At 48.1% G+C, this 17918-nt stretch overlaps 4 protein-coding genes and 1 non-coding gene across 5 annotated transcripts; all 5 read left to right on the forward strand.

Annotated features, from left to right (window-relative positions):
• Positions 1–698: 698 nt before the first annotated feature.
• Positions 699–780, forward strand: METBIDRAFT_t98. The gene has a single exon. It is a non-coding gene; the product is annotated as a tRNA-Ser (tRNA).
• A 263-nt stretch (positions 781–1043) lies between these two features.
• On the forward strand, positions 1044–2720 carry ARX1 (putative hydrolase; the record flags this gene model as incomplete). The annotated part of the gene is made up of 1 exon (XM_018858770.1): positions 1044–2720. One exon carries the CDS (start codon positions 1044–1046, stop codon positions 2718–2720), a length of 1677 nt encoding a protein of 558 aa, XP_018712885.1.
• Positions 2721–5160: 2440 nt separating this feature from the next.
• BMH1 (14-3-3 family protein) lies at positions 5161–5934 on the forward strand (the record flags this gene model as incomplete). Its single annotated transcript, XM_018853938.1, has 1 exon — positions 5161–5934. One exon carries the CDS (start codon positions 5161–5163, stop codon positions 5932–5934), a length of 774 nt encoding a protein of 257 aa, XP_018712886.1.
• A 4516-nt stretch (positions 5935–10450) lies between these two features.
• CDC12 (septin) lies at positions 10451–11608 on the forward strand (the record flags this gene model as incomplete). Its single annotated transcript, XM_018857197.1, has 1 exon — positions 10451–11608. The coding sequence occupies one exon, from the start codon at positions 10451–10453 to the stop codon at positions 11606–11608; it is 1158 nt and encodes a 385-aa protein (XP_018712887.1).
• A 2523-nt stretch (positions 11609–14131) lies between these two features.
• ARO80 (Aro80p) lies at positions 14132–16426 on the forward strand (the record flags this gene model as incomplete). Its single annotated transcript, XM_018858771.1, has 2 exons — positions 14132–14269; positions 14480–16426. 2 exons carry the CDS (start codon positions 14132–14134, stop codon positions 16424–16426), a joined length of 2085 nt encoding a protein of 694 aa, XP_018712888.1.
• Between the last annotated feature and the right edge of the window lie 1492 nt (positions 16427–17918).

Here is a 17918-nt window from a genome sequence, read left to right on the forward strand (position 1 = left end):
TAACATTAGCTAAAAATAGTATAGAGCATAACATAAAAATTATGGTCTGAAAACCTTGAATTATGGTTACAGAGTTGTTTTCTATCTTCTATTTTGAAATGATATAATACGACCGGCTTTTTTATTAAACTTATGTGACAATTGACGATAACGTTGAAGTATAAGCAAGCGAAGCATTAGCGGCCAATTAAAATACAGTAGTAAACCCACTATTAGGGTAAGAGTATATACACAACCTGAATTTGAATCCTGACTCCCTAACTTCGTTATCTTGAATGGGGCACATGAGCCGTGATTGAATAGATGGATGGCGGTGAGATCCTTTCACACCAACCATTTTTTTTGTAGATCATCTGATTGAAGGAGCAAAATATATGAATCTTATATATAAAAAACCTTTAAGCCATTATCGTTTGTATGATTGTTTCCAAATCCAGCGTTTCATCGCCCTCACTTGGCTCGAGGCTGGGCCGGGCAACGAAAAACTATAAAAAGTCAAAAAACCACTCTTCAACAGCTCCTTAACACGTACCTCCTGGCAGTGACCACTCAGATGTCCAAAATAGTCACAAATTCATCGAAAAGCTGGTTTGAAGCTGGCAGTGAACAATCGTGAAGAAAGAATCTAACGGTTTGAAGAGTACTGATAAAAGTGTTTATTTTATATAATGTTGCATCTTCTTCCAGTCCCTCATAAAGGCAACTTGTCCGAGCGGTTAAGGAGAAAGATTAGAAATCTTTTGGGCTTTGCCCGCGCAGGTTCGAATCCTGCAGTTGTCGTTCTTTTTTGCCCCATATAGCTTTATTTTAGCAGAGCAAGACCCACGAGATCATGGCCACGGCTCTGTGTTTAGCGGCAGGCCAAGCAAAGGCGTGTTTCCGCTTGTTATCGTCCTGCCCGAGGCCGTCGCTGCGATGCGCAGAGACACGAAAAAAGGCATCGGGTCCTGCATACAGCACAGACCCATCTCAGAGCTCTTCTGTACTAAAATTCTGTTCGCCTAGCACACCCTCTTCAGCCCCCGACCCACGACATTCCAGACATGCAAGTGGCCAAATTAGCAGTCCACCAGGACGACGCCGACATCTTGCTCAAGGAGAGAAACAAGCTCGACCTGCTGGTCGTGGACAAGTACAGAACCGCAGGCAGAATCTCGCAGACCACGCTCAAACATGTCATCCAGCTCATCAACGACTCGTACCACCTCCACAAAACCGAACGGCCGTACACGGCCGAAGAGCTCTGCATATTGGGCGACTCCATGATGTACAAGTTGCTCGGCAACTGCTACACCAACGCCGAGAAGGTGCGGGAGAAGGGCATTTCCCACCCGGTGACCATCGACGTCAACGAATACGTGGCCAACGTGGCGCCCGAAATGGGCCAGAAGGCCGCGCCGCTCATATTCCAGGCCGGCGACATCGTCACCATCAGCCTCGGCGCGCAGGTCGACGGGTACACGGCCATGGTGTCGCACACACTTGTCATCTACCCTCCGGGCGTGATGATCGACAACGAGTTGAGGCCACAGGGCCCGCTCCTTGGCAGCAAGGCGGACGCCGTGGTGGCATGCAACGTGGCCACCAAGGCCGTGGTGGCGCTCTTGGGCCTTGCCTTGCACCCGGAGAAAATCGCCTGGGTGCCTGAGTTGCAAGGTGCTGGCAGCGTCGTGTCCGGCGCCACCATCAGACGGGTGGTGGACCGCGTGGCCTCGTCCTTTGGGTGCGTGGTGGTACCTGGGTCGAAGGTGCGCCGCGTGCGCCGGTTCTTGGCCGGCCAGGCCGAGGGAGTGGTGGCCGAACGAGACTTTAAGGGTGTTGTGTGGGACGAGAGCAACCAGGAGGAAGAGCTCCTCAAAAAGGCCGCGGGGTCCGAGTTGATTGTGCACGACCACAAGGCGTCTGCGGCCACGAACGTGTCCAGCGCCATCCCCACGGACGACTTTGTCGTGGAGGCCGGCGAGGCGTACACGGTGGACTTGCGGTTCTGCGGCATGGGCGAGTTCCAGGAGAAGGGCCTCGTCACCTTACAGGACGTGGACGACGCACGTGCCACCCTCTACATCCGGGACTTTGCCGTGACGCACGCGTTGAAGTTGAACAGCGCCAAGCAGTTGCTTGCCATGGTGGACAGAGACTTCTCCGTGTACCCGTTCAAGTTGTCGCACACGTGCGACTCGTTCCCCGTGGACTACGAGCAGGGCGACATTGTCGGGCAGCTTGGCGCCATCAAGAAGGAGATTGTCCGCCGCAAGCTCGGCTTGAACGAGTTGGCCAACCGGCACTTGACGCGCCCCAAGCCGGTGCAGATGGTCAAGCACGTGCCCTTCAGCAAGATCTTGGTGTCGTCCAACCCCACGGGCAGACACGGCATTGACAGCTCCAAGTTGACGTTGCCGGGCAAGGAGGTGCCGCTCCCGGCGTTGGGCATCAGTGCGTTGAAGTTGAAGTCGCTCTTGAAGTTCGGCTCGCCGGCCGCCGCGGTGGCCAGAGAGGCCACCACCGTTTTGTTGAACGACGCCGCGAAGGAGGTGGTCCAGTTGACCGGCGGCGACCACTCTGCGCGGCCCTCGTGGGTGCACTCGCAGTTCGTGGTTGCCAGCGACGTGGCCGGCTTGATGTCGTCTTTGAACGGCTTGGGCTTGGTGGTCAAGGAGGTGCAGCCGCTGAAGTTGAACTCTGCCATCTTGCACTTGGAGGAGACCATGCAGCTTGACTAGGTCTTGCGGAGAGTGTGTGGGAGAGGTTGAATGGGAGGGAAGAGACGGGGCAAATGGCATGATCTGAGCCCCGTGAGCTGAGACCCGTGAGCTGAGACCTGTGAGCCGAGACCAATCTTGTGGGTCTGTGAGCTGAGCCCTGTTTTCGAAGATGACACCAATCGCATCGAAGAGCCAATATATGCCAGTTGAAGAACTCGGAGCATACACCCACGACCCGTAGACCTGTGATGTGATAACCACTCCCAAACCCAATCCCCGTTGTTGCGGCATGGTGAATTGATTCCGTAATCCTCCGAGCTCCAGCCTTGGATCTGCCCTCCCCCAGTATCCCCCAAAGCCTTCATATACGTGTGGTGCCGGGTGCAACCTGTAATTTGAGACCTACAATTACCGCTTGGAGATCCCCAAATATACCTGCCCGTGACTTCCCGTCAGTTCCCGTCAAGTCCCCGTGTCTCAGCTCTGTAGCCACGATCATTTTCCGGCAGATGTTTTACACCTCTGTTGAGCTTTCTCAAATTTCCGACCAGCCTGTTCGCATCGAAAACTCTCATTTATCAAGCTGCTACTTTTGGAATTGTCGCCGCTTGAACAAGCCAGGTCGGGGCCTGGAGGGTCGATGTCTCCAAAATACCAAATTGCAATTTCGCTGCCCACGGCAGAGAACAACAGAGTGGTTTCAAACCCCCAATCTGGACCTTCCTCTGTATCACCCATCCCACCGTCTCGGCGCTCCCACCTAAAGACCCCACCCAGAAATCAACTCAAAAAAATGCTTCCAACTACTCTCTGCATTCCGCTAAAATAGAGTTCGTAATTGTCTCGCTCATATTATGGGGCCATGCAAGACGCCGCATACGCGAAATGGCGGATTCGGAGCCTGCCAGCCCGATATCCGCAATATGCGTCTATTCAAATATTGCAATGCAGAAAAGTACCGTGTCAAAGAAACGCCGGGGGAAGGCGGCAAGACAATCCCCCCTTTGTTGAGTTTTTGCATCGCACTAAAATTGGCGTGAAGACGTCATCGCATGACACCTGTCATTTCATGCTGCTCGTGTTTCCGCCTCAAATCGGATCATAAACCTCGGTCCATTCTCACGTATGCTTTCTTCATCCAGACATTCAGTGCCATGCGTCACACCACTGAATGAACACCCAAAGCGGAGCATACGCTCAGCCCCAAAGAAAACCAATCATCGCCATGAAACCGAAAATTGCAGTATTTGCTTTTTGAAGGGCCATTGTTACCCACCGGGCCGCCCTGTCACGTGACGCGGGCGGGTCAAAAAGAGGGGAAGAAGACTTCCAGGTGTCCTCAAGGCCAGGTGGCGCGCAAGCCCGAAATCATACCACGCGGCTGTTCGAAAGCCCTGTTTTTCGTTTTTAATTGCCTCCCGATTTAAACATGAAATGCCCCACAGTGAAGAGTGCCTCGTGCCCCCACTTACCTTGGAGGCTGTGTCTGCTGAATGTCCATGCTCACGCGTGGGGCGCGCCTACGCTTGCAACAAATTATCCAAACAGAAATGTCGCCACTCAAAAACTAATGTCGCGGGTGGCTCCCCACTAGGCGGGCGCATCCTGCACACACAGCCCGGCGAGCCCCCTTCACTCAACTGCCTCCCTTACAATCGTAGCATCCTCCTTCTCTTTTTCCGTCTTGGTATCTGAAAACGAACCTTTACACCTTACCAACAAACCAAGTATGTACCAATTGCCCCCTCCAATGGGAACTGGCCGAATGCCGAGTGTTGCAACGGTTGATTCATGGCTGGCGTCTTCTCTTATTTTTTTTATTCTGTCGACAGGCGCTTGTTTCCCAAATCTCCCAATTAGACGCCACACCCCAAGGTAAACAACAGACGCAAGTCACAAAGCTGGCGGCTAAAGAGTTGGCGACAGAAAGGACAAATCACATGCTGGCCAAGAATTTGTATTGCGGGCTCAACGTCCTCATTCGAACCAAGTCTGGGCGGCGCCGTTTTGTCCTACTTGGCCCCCGAACACTAGGCGTGCTCGTGAGCAATCGCAATCTTGGCGCGCCGGCCGCACGCCTCTGGGTTTGCCACTTCCGCGTCGTTGTCCATACTATGCAGTCCCACTTGATAATCACATATATGCCAATCGCTGAAGGCTCGCCAGCAGACGGAATGAAGTGAATCTGGGTTTCTGCAATCCGCGTTTTCCAACAGCCTTTGTTCTCGAATTGTGATTCTGCGGGTGGACCGCGTTTCGATTGCAAAGCCAACAGCCCGCAACACCCGTACACCGCGACACCCGCGCATTTTGGACACGACCTACTCCGTGGATTGTCGACTTTTTTTCTTGCTTCTTTGACGCTCACCTGATCAATTGCAACAATTCCCGCGTGATCCCAACTCGGACCTGTTCTCTTATCACCCTGCCCCTTTTGCGATACTAACTCCCCAAAGAAATGCCTGCCTCCCGTGAAGACTCCGTCTACCTTGCCAAATTGGCCGAACAAGCCGAGCGCTATGAGGAAATGGTCGAGAACATGAAAGCCGTTGCCTCGTCTGGACAAGAATTGTCCGTCGAGGAGCGTAACTTGTTGTCGGTAGCCTACAAGAACGTCATCGGTGCCCGCCGTGCCTCTTGGAGAATTGTTTCTTCCATCGAGCAAAAAGAGGAAGTCAAGGGAAACGAACAACAAGTTTCCTTGATTAGAGAGTACCGCGCCAAGATTGAGGCTGAATTGACCAAGATCTGTGAAGACATCTTGTCTGTCTTGACCGACCACTTGATCACCTCCGCCCAGACCGGTGAATCCAAGGTCTTCTACTACAAGATGAAGGGTGACTACCACCGTTACTTGGCCGAGTTTGCCATCTCCGAGAAAAGAAAGGACGCAGCTGACTTGTCTTTGGAGGCATACAAGTCTGCTTCCGATGTCGCTGTCACTGAGTTGCCACCAACCCACCCAATTAGATTGGGTTTGGCCTTGAACTTCTCTGTTTTCTACTACGAAATCTTGAACTCCCCAGACAGAGCCTGCCACTTGGCCAAGCAAGCCTTCGACGACGCTGTTGCCGACTTGGAAACCTTGTCCGAGGATTCTTACAAGGACTCCACATTGATTATGCAATTGTTGAGGGATAACTTGACTTTGTGGACCGACTTGTCGGAGGCTCCAGCACAACAAGAGGAGCAAGAAGCGCAAGCCAGTGAGTCTAAGCCTGAGGAAGAATAGATAGCCTTGGAAAAATGAAATATCTTTAATCTGTCATTGTCCATCCGAAGAAATTCCTCAAGCCTCGACTTCTTGTCTTTGTTCACTTCTACTTGTCTACTGTAACCCACAATCTTGAATTTCTCTCATATCTCCATTTGTATCCGAGATGTCGAATGTGAAATGAAAAAGGATTTGCTATCCAATAAAAGAAAAAATATAAAAGAATTGAAAGATACTTGTATTGGAAAAGTCCGACGCGTGGCGGCCCTGCCCGGAAGAGCGGTGCGCAGCTCCACGTATTGGGCAGCGCGTCATTCGCCTGTTTGAGTAGCTTTGTGTAGTGAACCCCGCCGTTTTCATTCGCCATATTTCCATGGAAATTGCTGCCGGCTGTTGTGGAGGGGTATCATTGTGGCTGTGTGTGTAGTTGGTCGACTGCCTCGTAGTTATCTACCTGTTTAAGAAACAACTAGCCAGAATGCAGCAGGCCGAAAGAATCGAGCAAGTCCTCAAATGTCCAGCTCCAACGAATACATCCAAAATCCGAATTTAATTATTGGCCAGGCTGTCTGGAAAAGCTGCGGGACATGGGTGGCTTGCTTCACGCATGAGTTTTATAAATTTAGCACGGAAAGGTTTGCGTCGCTTTTTTGGCTTTCCAAGCAGATCACCGATAAGTTAATGGAGCACAGCTGGCTGAACAAATGTCTCCCTTCCCTGTGTATGTATGAACAACATTTTTAAAAATTTTCTGAACCGTCAAAGGTGAGTGGTACCGAATAATGCAAAGTCTGGTGGCCTGTTAAAGCGGATGGGCCAGGCCGAGCGCAAGCACCATAAAGAAACAAGAAAAAAAAGCTCGGATCGGAGAAGATTTGGCCACAGGTTTGGTCGCGAGTATGCGGCCGTGTAGATTTCTATAATAAAGCGTCATGTTGCATGGCTTAGTTTTGAAGTCATATTGCATGGCTTAGTTTAGCGGTCATATTGCATGTACATATTGCATAGTCTTACTACATGAATATACACGCTAGATGGCCAGATTACATGACTACGCGTCAATTCATGTCTTCGGATTTAATGATGTTTTTCTTGTGTATATTAGATGGCAGGAATACGTGAATACCTGCTCAAATTACTCGTCCAGGCCATGTTACATGATTATATTTCGCGTAATTTGACATGTCAAAGCTACGTGTCCATATTGTATGGTCCAATTATATGCTCAGACTACATGTAATAGTACATGGTAAAAAACATTGTCAAACACATGGGGTTAGTACATGGTCAAACAATTGGTCGTAATATACTACATGGTCATACTACATGGTCATACTACACGGTCACTACATGGTCATCCAACATGCTCATACTACATAGTCATATTGCATAACTATCTGTACCGTTAGATCACACGAGAAAATCAGACTTTATGGACATGTATCTATTCACGTGTTCAAACCAAATGATCTATGTTGTATCTATATTCCAGGGTAGGATTACATGAGTCCGTGTATTTTACGTCCAGTCCATATCACATGATCATGTTTCGCGTGATTCAACACGTCGATGCTACATGACCATACTTGATGGTCATCCTATATGGCTCATGTCTATATTACATTACTTGTGTTGCATGTTAATATCACATCGTTTTTGGTACATGTCCAAATTACATCACTAGTGGCTGATTTTCATATCAAATGGTCATGAATGTCCATATTACATCACTAGTGGCTGATTTTCATATCAAATGGTCATGAATGTCCATATTACTAGTCCATACTAAATGATCATACCCCCTTGTCGTGGTATATGGTTATAGTATTAAACATGTTCTTAACGCATGGCAAGTTGAATGTCATACTTGATTACATAATATGGTCATACTAAACGTACTAGGACGTCAATGCTTTTTACATGGTCGTATTATATGGGCAAACTAAATGTCATACTACATGTCATACTGCATGTGAATACTACATAGTAAACTTCGTGGTAGGAATTTGTCAATGCATGGCCGAATTACATGGTCTTCGAAGACATATACATACTGAGCGGTCATTTGACCTGTTCATACTACATGATCATAACATTTTCTCACCACGTGGTCAGAAAGGCACGCATAATACACATCATGCTAAATGGGAATATTACATGACCATACTATGGTCTTTCCAGTTATTCACACATCGCCATATCACATATTCATACTACATGCTCACACTACATGGTCATAATACAAGGCCAGTATACGTCAATGAATGACCAAGCTCAATGTCAGATTACATGGTTAGAATAAACGGTCATATTACATGATCATACTACATGGTAATCATATATGGTGTTCTTCCCGGTTGTTCAACCTGGTTATTATGCCTGGTCAGAATACGTCAATTCATGACCAAACCAAAAGTCAGATTTCTTATCAGATTACAAGCCAGTTTTCATATCAGATTACAAGTCAGACTACATGTCAGATTATATATCCATACTATAAGAGCATACTACATGACCATACTGCATGACCATATTACATGGTCATATTATATGACGATATTACCTGATCATATGACATGACGATATTACATGACCATGCTACAACATACTACATGACTATACTACATGACTATATTACATGGTCCTCACAGGCTTATGCATACTGAATGGTCGCCATAATTATATTCATACTAGGTGTTTTCTGTAGGGTCCCTGATTCACGTCCCTAACAGTCTTCATAAAAACATCCATACTCAATGGTCTTCATAAACACATCCATACTAGATGGTCACATTGCATTCTGCATGCTTATAATACACGGTCAGAATACATCAGTACATGACCGTGCTACATGTTCATGATACAAGACCATAATACAAGGCCATACTACATGGCAAAGTACATGGCCAAATAAAGTGGTCTACATGCTCATATTAAATGATCAGAATACGTCAGCACATGGCAATACTACATGTTCAGACTCAATGATCATACTCAATGGTCAGAATACGTCAGCACATGGCAATATTGTATGCCCATAATACAGTACTATACCATACTACATGGCCATCTACATGGTCATGATACATGGTCATAATACATGGCCATAATACATGGTCATCATACATTGCCATAATACATGTTCATAATACATGTTAATGTTACATGGTCATAATACAAGTCCACACTACATTCACACTACATGTCCAACTACATGTCCAACTACATGTCGTACGACACAATCACACTACATGTGCATCCTATGTTCATGCTCAACGATCAAAACACCTCAGCACATGCCCACACTACATATCCTCACTACACGTCTCACTCTATCCACATTACATATCCAACTAAATGCCCACTACATGTCTAACTACATGATCACACTACATGCTCATAATAATGATCAGAATACGTCAGAACATGGCAATACTGCATGCTCATAAGACATGGCCATATTTCATGTTCATAATACATGGTCATAATACATGTTCATAATACATGTTCATAATACATGGTCATAATACAAGTCCACACTACATTCACACTACATGTCCAACTACATGTCCAACTACATGTCGTACGACACAATCACACTACATGTGCATCCCATGTTCATCCTAAATGATCAAAACACCGCAGCACATCCCACACTACATATCCTCACTACATGTCTCACTCAATCCACATTACATATCCAACTAAATGCCCACTACATGTCTAATTACATGATCACACTACATGCTCATATTAAATGATCAGAATACGTCAGAACATGGCAATACTGCATGCTCATAAGACATGGCCATAATACAAGGCCATAATACATGGTCATAATACATGTTCATAATACACGTTCATAATACATGGCCATAATACATGGCCATAATACATGTTCATAATACATGTTCATAATACATGTTCATAATACATGTTCATCTCTAATGTTCATCTCTAATGTTCATCTCTAATGTTCATCTCTAATGTTCATACTTAATGATCAGAATACGTCAGCACATGACATTACTGCATGCCCATAATACATATCCACACTACATATCTATCTAAATGTTCATGATACAAGTCCACACTAAATTGACAGTACATGTCCAACTACATGTCGTACGACACAATCACACTACATGTGCATCCCATGTTCATCCTAAATGATCAAAACACCGCAGCACATCCCACACTACATATCCTCACTACATGTCTCACTCAATCCACACTGATATCCAACTACATGGCCCCACCTCATTTGCCTAAAAACAACCAACCGCCCCACGGCCAACCCCCTTGTCGCTCGCCATCAACCACACCCGCCCACAAGCCACGTGATCACGTCCGTCCCACGTTTTACTCGATCAACCAGACGCCCAGCCCGGCCGGACCTGCACACACCGCGCTTGTGTCTGGCCACCGTCCGCCCAGGTGTGCGGGCGGTGTGCACCATACCAAGCCAAAGGGAAAAAAACCACGGGGCTCTCCAAACCACCCCGACTTTCCTTCAACACCTTGCTACATAAAAATGCCAGAACCGGTCGGGATTGCTAACTTGCCCAACCAGCGATACAAGATTGCCGCCAAGAAGGGCGCCACGTTCACCTTGATGGTGGCGGGCGAGTCCGGGTTGGGGAAAACCACGTTTGTCAATACGCTTTTCCAAACGGCGTTGAAGGAGCACCAGGACCCGGAAACCAGGCACAACAAGTTCACGTCCGCGCACCAGACCGTGGACATTGCGCTTGTGCGCGCCGTTTTGGAGGAAAAGAACTTCCGGATCCGCTTGAACGTGATCGACACGCCCGGATTCGGCAACAACGTCAACAACGCGGACTCGTGGACGCCCATAATCGACTTCATCGACGACCAGCACGACTCGTTTGTCAAGCAGGAGAAACAGCCGCTCCGCGCTGACAAGAAGGACTTGCGTGTGCACGCATGCTTGTACTTCATCCGCCCGACGGGCCACTCGTTGAAGCCGTTGGACATTGAGATCATGAAGCGGCTCTCGACGCGTGTCAACTTGATCCCGGTGATTGCCAAGTCCGACACCTTGGCGCTCAACGAGTTGGAGTTGTTCAAGGCGCGCATAAGAGACGTGATCGAGGCCCAGGACATAAATATCTACACGCCGCCCTTGGACTTGGACGACCCGGCCTCTGCCGAGCACTCGAAGCAGTTGATAGAGGCCATGCCGTTTGCCGTTGTCGGCTCCGACGAGGACGTGGAGCTTTCGCCCGGCAACTTTGTCAAAGGAAGAAAGTACCCCTGGGGGGTGGTGGAGGTCGAGAACGAGAGGCACTGCGACTTCAAGAAGTTGCGTTCTCTCTTGTTGCGGACGAACATGTTGGACTTGATCTTGCTGACCAACGAGATCCACTTCGAGACGTACCGCTCGTTGAAGTTGGGGACCTTGAACAAGGAAAACGGCGCCGCCAACGCCGAGGACGCCGAGGCCATGAAGAAGCCGAGAAGATTGCACAACCCCAAGTTCAAGGAGGAAGAGGAGGCGTTGAAGAAGTTCTTCACGGAGCAAGTGAAGGCGGAAGAACAGAGGTTCAAGCAGTGGGAGACCAACATCGTGAACGAGAGAAACCGCTTGAACCAGGACTTGGAGGAGATGCAGTCGAAGTTGAAGGTGTTGGAGGACCACGTCAAAAAGTTGCAGTTGAGCAAGAAGTAGAGATAGGCTTTATTCTTGTCCGCCAATAAAAACAACAAAGAGGACTGCCCGCGAAGTAGCTCGGGATTGGCTCTAAATAGTGATCTGAAGAAGGGTTGCGGGCACAGCCCACGATGACGAGACCTCGTCGATTGCTAGATGTGAATCAGATTGGCGACATCACCGACCCGATGCCTCTCTTGGTACCATGGGCCATTTTGACGAGTCCTCAAGTGCCCAGTTTGTTTCGGAACGCTTAGATAAGAGAAGTCAAATCCATTAGAGTTACTTTGACACAAGAAAGTCGGTGCTGTGCATTTTCTATGTACCTATAGGGGAATACATGTTTGTTCCGACCGTGAGAGTCTGAAGGGGATAAAAGTATGAGTTTGAATTAACATGAAGCAGTGGTGGATATCGCACACTTATCTACACCACTGTCAACCCGTCAATTTAACTAAATACAGACTTGAAATCAACTTTTGACCGATTTTCAAACCCGAAACCACTGTCTTTGGAAGAAACAAGTATTGGGCGCACACTCGGATGCAGAATTCGTCAAAGTAGACCAATATGCGGTATTTAGAATGGTGCACTCGCAACGCCTGCTAAACTTTGCTGAGCCATATTCCGGCCTTTTGTTCCGAATTCTGACTGCAGGACGTTGAAGAAGTTGATTTGCATCGGCAACCCTTGCCCTGAATTGGGGATTAATGCTTAGACCGGGTCTTGAAAGAACTCGAGACATTGATTATACCCACCTCAGGCTTGTGATTTAAGCAAGCCAGCGGCTGTTTGAGACAGAATTCCTAACTCAGGGGAGGATAAGAACTTTTGGGCAGGCTTATATGTAATGTTCTAGAAAGAGAGCTATGGTATGTACTAGTATTAGTCGCCTTTCGAAGTTAGCTCTCGGCAACATCCACATCATGTATCTAAGATTACATATTTTGAAGATTAAGTTTTGGTTTAGATTGTCTTTTTCATGTCTTGAAAACACTGGTGCTGACTTTGCTATTCGCTCAGGCAATTCTTTTAGAAAGACTCCAGGACAACTCCATTCTTTACGCGAAAGCTATTGCATATTAAGGTTTTTCTCGAGCAGATCCAAGAAATGGCAAGTTGCGTAATGCTGGAACGGCCTAAAGCAAACTTCGGCAAAGCTGGTCAAACAGAAACATCCAAACTCAGAGAAAAGACCAGAAAATGAATTTCTGCGTATCCGAGGCATGAATGGATTATAAGAGTTGTGCAGTTGCCCCTTGCTAATGGCTGCGAAATCTGCAACCATTTGTGTGATGAAGTCGCTTTTGAAGAAAGTAAGAAAAAGCTTCCAGTTAGATACAGCTCATGTTCGCAGCTAGAGGCACGATATTCAGAAACCCCCAAATGTTTGATGTTAGGACTACTCGATATTTCCGAGGCCCCGTAATTTCGCAAAAAATAAGTCAATGCACATAGATGCAAAATCCACGCTCGTTAAGCAATCCCAACAACACGACAATATTGGTCCTATTACCAAGTTACAAATAGATTCAGGGCACCATGAGCCTTTCCAAAAGTATGGAATGAACGTTTTGGCCACCTTGTCTGAAAATACAGCTAGAGACAGCAGATTTACATGGAAATGAGCTCGGCACGACTAGTGAGACTAGTTCTAATTGTGATTCTGCCGCGGCAACATACTTCTTCTTCACCTCAGATAACAAGCTAGCAAATGCTCCAAATCTAAAGAAAAGGTCATGCTTGAGAAACTCGATGATTTCTTCAAAAAATTTCAAGCCCTACATCGGATTTGTTAATGTCTGAAACGCTTGGTCACCCAAGCGCCAGCTTACCGCCGGCATCAGACCATGGCACTGCAATGAAACAAAAGAGGCAGCTTTGAATACCAAAATAGCCCTTATTCCTGGAACTCCGGTCTTTCGTTATTAACTTGAAGCTAATTGGGTCTGTCTGAAACACAGACACAAAAGTATCACGGGTCCTAGTCACAAGACCAGATCACGGGACCAAATCACGGGATCATACACGCACGTGATCAGCAGGCACGTGATCCACGCCCAAAGCATGTGACACACACAGGACGATCACGTGCCATACACGTCGAGCCTAGTCCCCATACGGCGCGCCCAAGACAGATCGGACGCACCCGGATGTCACGTGACCCAGAATATGTTATCGCCAGCGCCACGGTCTGGTCTTCCAAGCCCTATGCTGCTGCACCCCGAGCCCCTGCCGGACGACCACGCTGCAAAGCGCTTTAAACGAACATATGTTGCGTGTCTCAACTGCCGTGTGCGCAAGGTCAAGTGTGACCTCGGCAGTGACTCTTCGCCGCGAGACCGGTGCGTCCGATGCGCTCGGGAACGCCGAGACTGTGTTTTTGTCGACCTGAAAAAACGGCACTTGGCCAAGGTCAGGCCCGCTGGTGGCACTCACTCGGGTCTGCCGCGGGACTCTGCCTCACCGTCACCAGGCTCGGCAGTACCAGCTGTGGCCCCCGACCGTGGGGATGACAACGCACCCAAGCACTTCTCCACCATGGAAGGGGCTCTTGTGTTCTTGGCCAATGCCGCCGGGAAGATTGCCAAGGCAGACGAGCGTGACCACATTGATGCACGCGAGAAGCATAGCCAGCTAGAGGGTCGCCACGGCCACCGCGTGTCTGGTGCAGGAGATGTGGACCTTCATGTGAAGGGCCCCCTAAACAAACCAGTAGATGGTCCCGCAAACTCAAACGGGTCAGCAAATGACGGGTCTTTAGCTGGCCCGGCAGAGCTGATGAGCAGTGTGAGCGGTGCTAGTGGCGCCAGTGGGATGCCTTCGAGCCTCGAGCCGCTGGCGGCCGGGACACCCTCCGGTGATGGTACTCCGCCCTCCTACTTACAGGGACAAGTGCCGCCCTACTTTGCCCGCCACTTCCTGACCACGCAGCGGCTCACTATGCCGCCTGCTGAAAATGTGTACTCGGCGCGCCCGGGGGGCCTGAGTGTGCTCTCGGAAATTGAGTACATCGGAGGGCAGGGTATTTTGACGGCCGAGGAAGCTGAGTACTTGGTGGATATGTTTTTCCTGACCATGCACCCGTTTTTCCCCCACATCCCGCGGTTTTTGCATCTGCCGCGTGCGTTGAGCGGATACCCCATCTTGCTATGCGCCATTCTAACGATTTCGTCGCGTTACCACGCCCTTGGAGGTGCAGATAACGCGGGTGTGGCCCGGAACATCGAGATCCATGACCGCTTGTGGCTCTATGTGCAGCGGTTGATATCGCAGACCGTGTGGGCCGAGGCCAGCACGCGGTCTATCGGCACGGTTTTCGCGTTTCTTCTCTTCACCGAGTGGAACCCGCGTGCCATTCACTGGCGTTGGTCGGATTATGCCAACCGGGCCGATGATGCATCTGATAACAAAGATCCGGACCTCTTGTCCAGCTCTTCCGAGCCCGCGGGGTTGGGCGCCATGAGACGCTCATACCGTATGGCGTGGATGCTCATTGGGTCCGCAGTGCGGCTTGCGCAGGATACGGGCTTTATGGAGCTCAGTGCCAAGACTTACTTAGCTACACACGTGGCAGAAATCAACTCGGTCATGAACATGAAGCGCAGGAGCATGTTAAGCCACTCGTTGGCCGAATTGGACATGGATACTGAGCAGATCTCTGAGGCAGAAATGGAAACTCGTGAAGACAACGAAATCAAAGTTCTTGGCCTCTCAGAAGATATGAATTTCCCTGAAAACACTTTACAATTTACTGAGGCTCAAAAAGCTCAGATTGAATTGCTTCAGATCACATCTGTTGGCCACGAGTCCTTGTACGGCTACAAGGCACAACTAGGTTCCTTGAGTCAGCGTCAGAACTTGTCCATTCTCAATTTTATGAACCCGATGATCAACAGCTGGAGCAGAAAGTATAAAAAGTTCCTAGTGCCTAGCAAGTCCAAGCTCGCACGAAAGGTATCAGCAGAAACTTTGCGTAGTGCAGACTCAAAAGTTGCTCAGGGCATTGCATCAGGCATAGAGAATGAATCCTTCATCTTTGAGTTCAACTACACGAAGTTATACATCTACTCACTTGCTTTGAGCCCTTCGCCCAAGACAAAGGAGGGTACAAAAAATGGTAAGGTTTCGTTGAAGTTGGATGAGATCTCGAAAAGTGCAAAGTATATTGAGCAGGCATTTAACGCCGCACACGAGATTTTGCAGGTGGCACATCGTGTCCACAAGCTCAAGATGCTCAGATTTATGCCTGTACGGTGGGTAACCCGAATTGTCAGGGCGGTAGCATTTATGGTGAAGTGCTACTTAACTATTACTGCGCATAAGACTGCAGAGGTTGCCGCTGATCCCTCGTCTAACATGGATCATTTCGATGCCACAATTCTATCTTTGTCTATAATCTCGGTAGAAGAAATTGTACAAAGCATTCAGAAAGCGGCAATTACTTTGCGAGACTGTTCCCCAGATGAACTCCATCTATGCACGCGATATTCTAATGTTTTGTTGTACTTGTACTCCGAGATGAAATCCACTTTGAAAAATTATTCCGCAGCAGGGGAGGATATGGAGGAATCCGGTGAAAAGGATTCGCAACAACAGCCGATTAACGAGAAAGCCGAACCTGAGGCATTAAATTCCACGTCCGATAAAAGCAATTTCACTGAAGGGTTCAAGGAATTTTCGGACACGGGGTTTCCCGGTGATAGTGAGGTTATTGATTGGTTCATTAATAACAGAAATGTGGGTCTTGATTTTGTGGGACCTTGGACAGAGCTCATCGAGCAACAAATTGAGGGTCAAAACCTCAACATGGACGAGCAATTGAATTTTGAGTAAGGAAGGAATTTCCTGCTCTATTCCAAATGATGGACTTGGCATATGAGGTTGCTGTTGGTAGCAAGGCTATACACTCGGATGAAAGGAAACTGCTGGTTATTGAGAATCAGGGTCTGTGTACTTGTTAGGTGCCTCAGGGGTCTGGCATGGGAAGTCAAACTTGGGACATAAGAATTTTTGTGAGGGTTTATTGAGAGAATATGTTCAACAGCAACAAACTGGTTTAGAGGCATTTGCTTTGCTTTGAGGGTATTGAAGACCGTCGCGAGCGAGCTTACTTCTGGTGGTTGGGTAGCAGACACGGAACGCGTTTTGGAGCGAATTTTTCACCCACTCAGTGAAGGGTAGTGTGAAAGTGATGTTGAAAACACCAATCATACCAACTGCTAAACAGAGGCGTGAATCCGTCCGGATTTCTGTCTACAACTATCATGAAGATAATAAAAAGAGTAAAATCAGAAACAATTCTGATCACGCACTTTTGAATACACGGCATGAGGAGAGGCGAGGAAAGCCAGTCTCGAATCTTTAGGCAACAGAAAAGGTGGTATGTCTGTGATGCTGATTCGTACATTGTGAGGGCCGGAAGGACTCAGAGAAAAACGCCGCATGGTATCCAAAATATGTCTCAATATGGACTTGGCAAAACTAGAACCCCCGACTCGGACTTTCAAAAGCTTTTGGTGTTGTGGATATCTGAGGGTCGAATCTACAGGCAAAGACTGACAAATGCGTCTCTCCTAGTCTACTAGTGTTGGACACATCTGTATTTTGACCTTTCCGTACTTGAACTCATCTGTACTTGTGCCCACCGGTACTTGTTCCATGAATTCTTTTCCCATATTACTCATGTTTTTGGTACGACGTCCAGCCGATATCTGGATGCATTATTTGCAAGCACTTGCAGTGTGCGAAAGCCCAGATAAACGCTTTGCTACCACAGAAGGATTTCCAGAGACCGATTTGACATGCCCCATTTGCTACCTACTTGCGCATAATTGAAAAGGTGCATCTCGTCCGACTTCGAGCTCGCCGACACCGTTTGGTTTCTTCAGGCAACAGTGCTTTTTTGCGGAATCCATCACACGTCTCGTATTTTCTAGAGGGATAGCAGCAGGGGCCTGGACTACCAGCGAAGAAGCAAAGAAAAGACGGGAAATAAGGTGTGGTGCAATGGGTGCAAATTCTCGCTGGTCTGCCCGTCGCGCTAATAAAGACCTCGCACTCGCTCCATGCACTGTACTACTAATAGCCTTATGAAGCTGGCCTGATTTGGTGAAACGCTTATGTCTATAAATCTATAAGGGGTATTTCCAGCACGAAGACTGGGGAAGCAGGCAGCGTCTCGCCGAGACAAGCACAAAAAACGAAAGAAACCAGAAAAGAAACCACGGTAGAAACCAGAGAAGAACCCAGAGAAGAATCCAGAAAACACTCCAGAAGAGTCCAAAAAAGAACCCAGAAAAGAATACAGAAAAGAAACGCCTCCACG

The sequence above is a fragment of the Metschnikowia bicuspidata genome, assembly GCF_001664035.1.
Source record: "Metschnikowia bicuspidata var. bicuspidata NRRL YB-4993 chromosome Unknown METBIscaffold_2, whole genome shotgun sequence".
Classification (NCBI taxonomy): domain Eukaryota; kingdom Fungi; phylum Ascomycota; class Pichiomycetes; order Serinales; family Metschnikowiaceae; genus Metschnikowia; species Metschnikowia bicuspidata.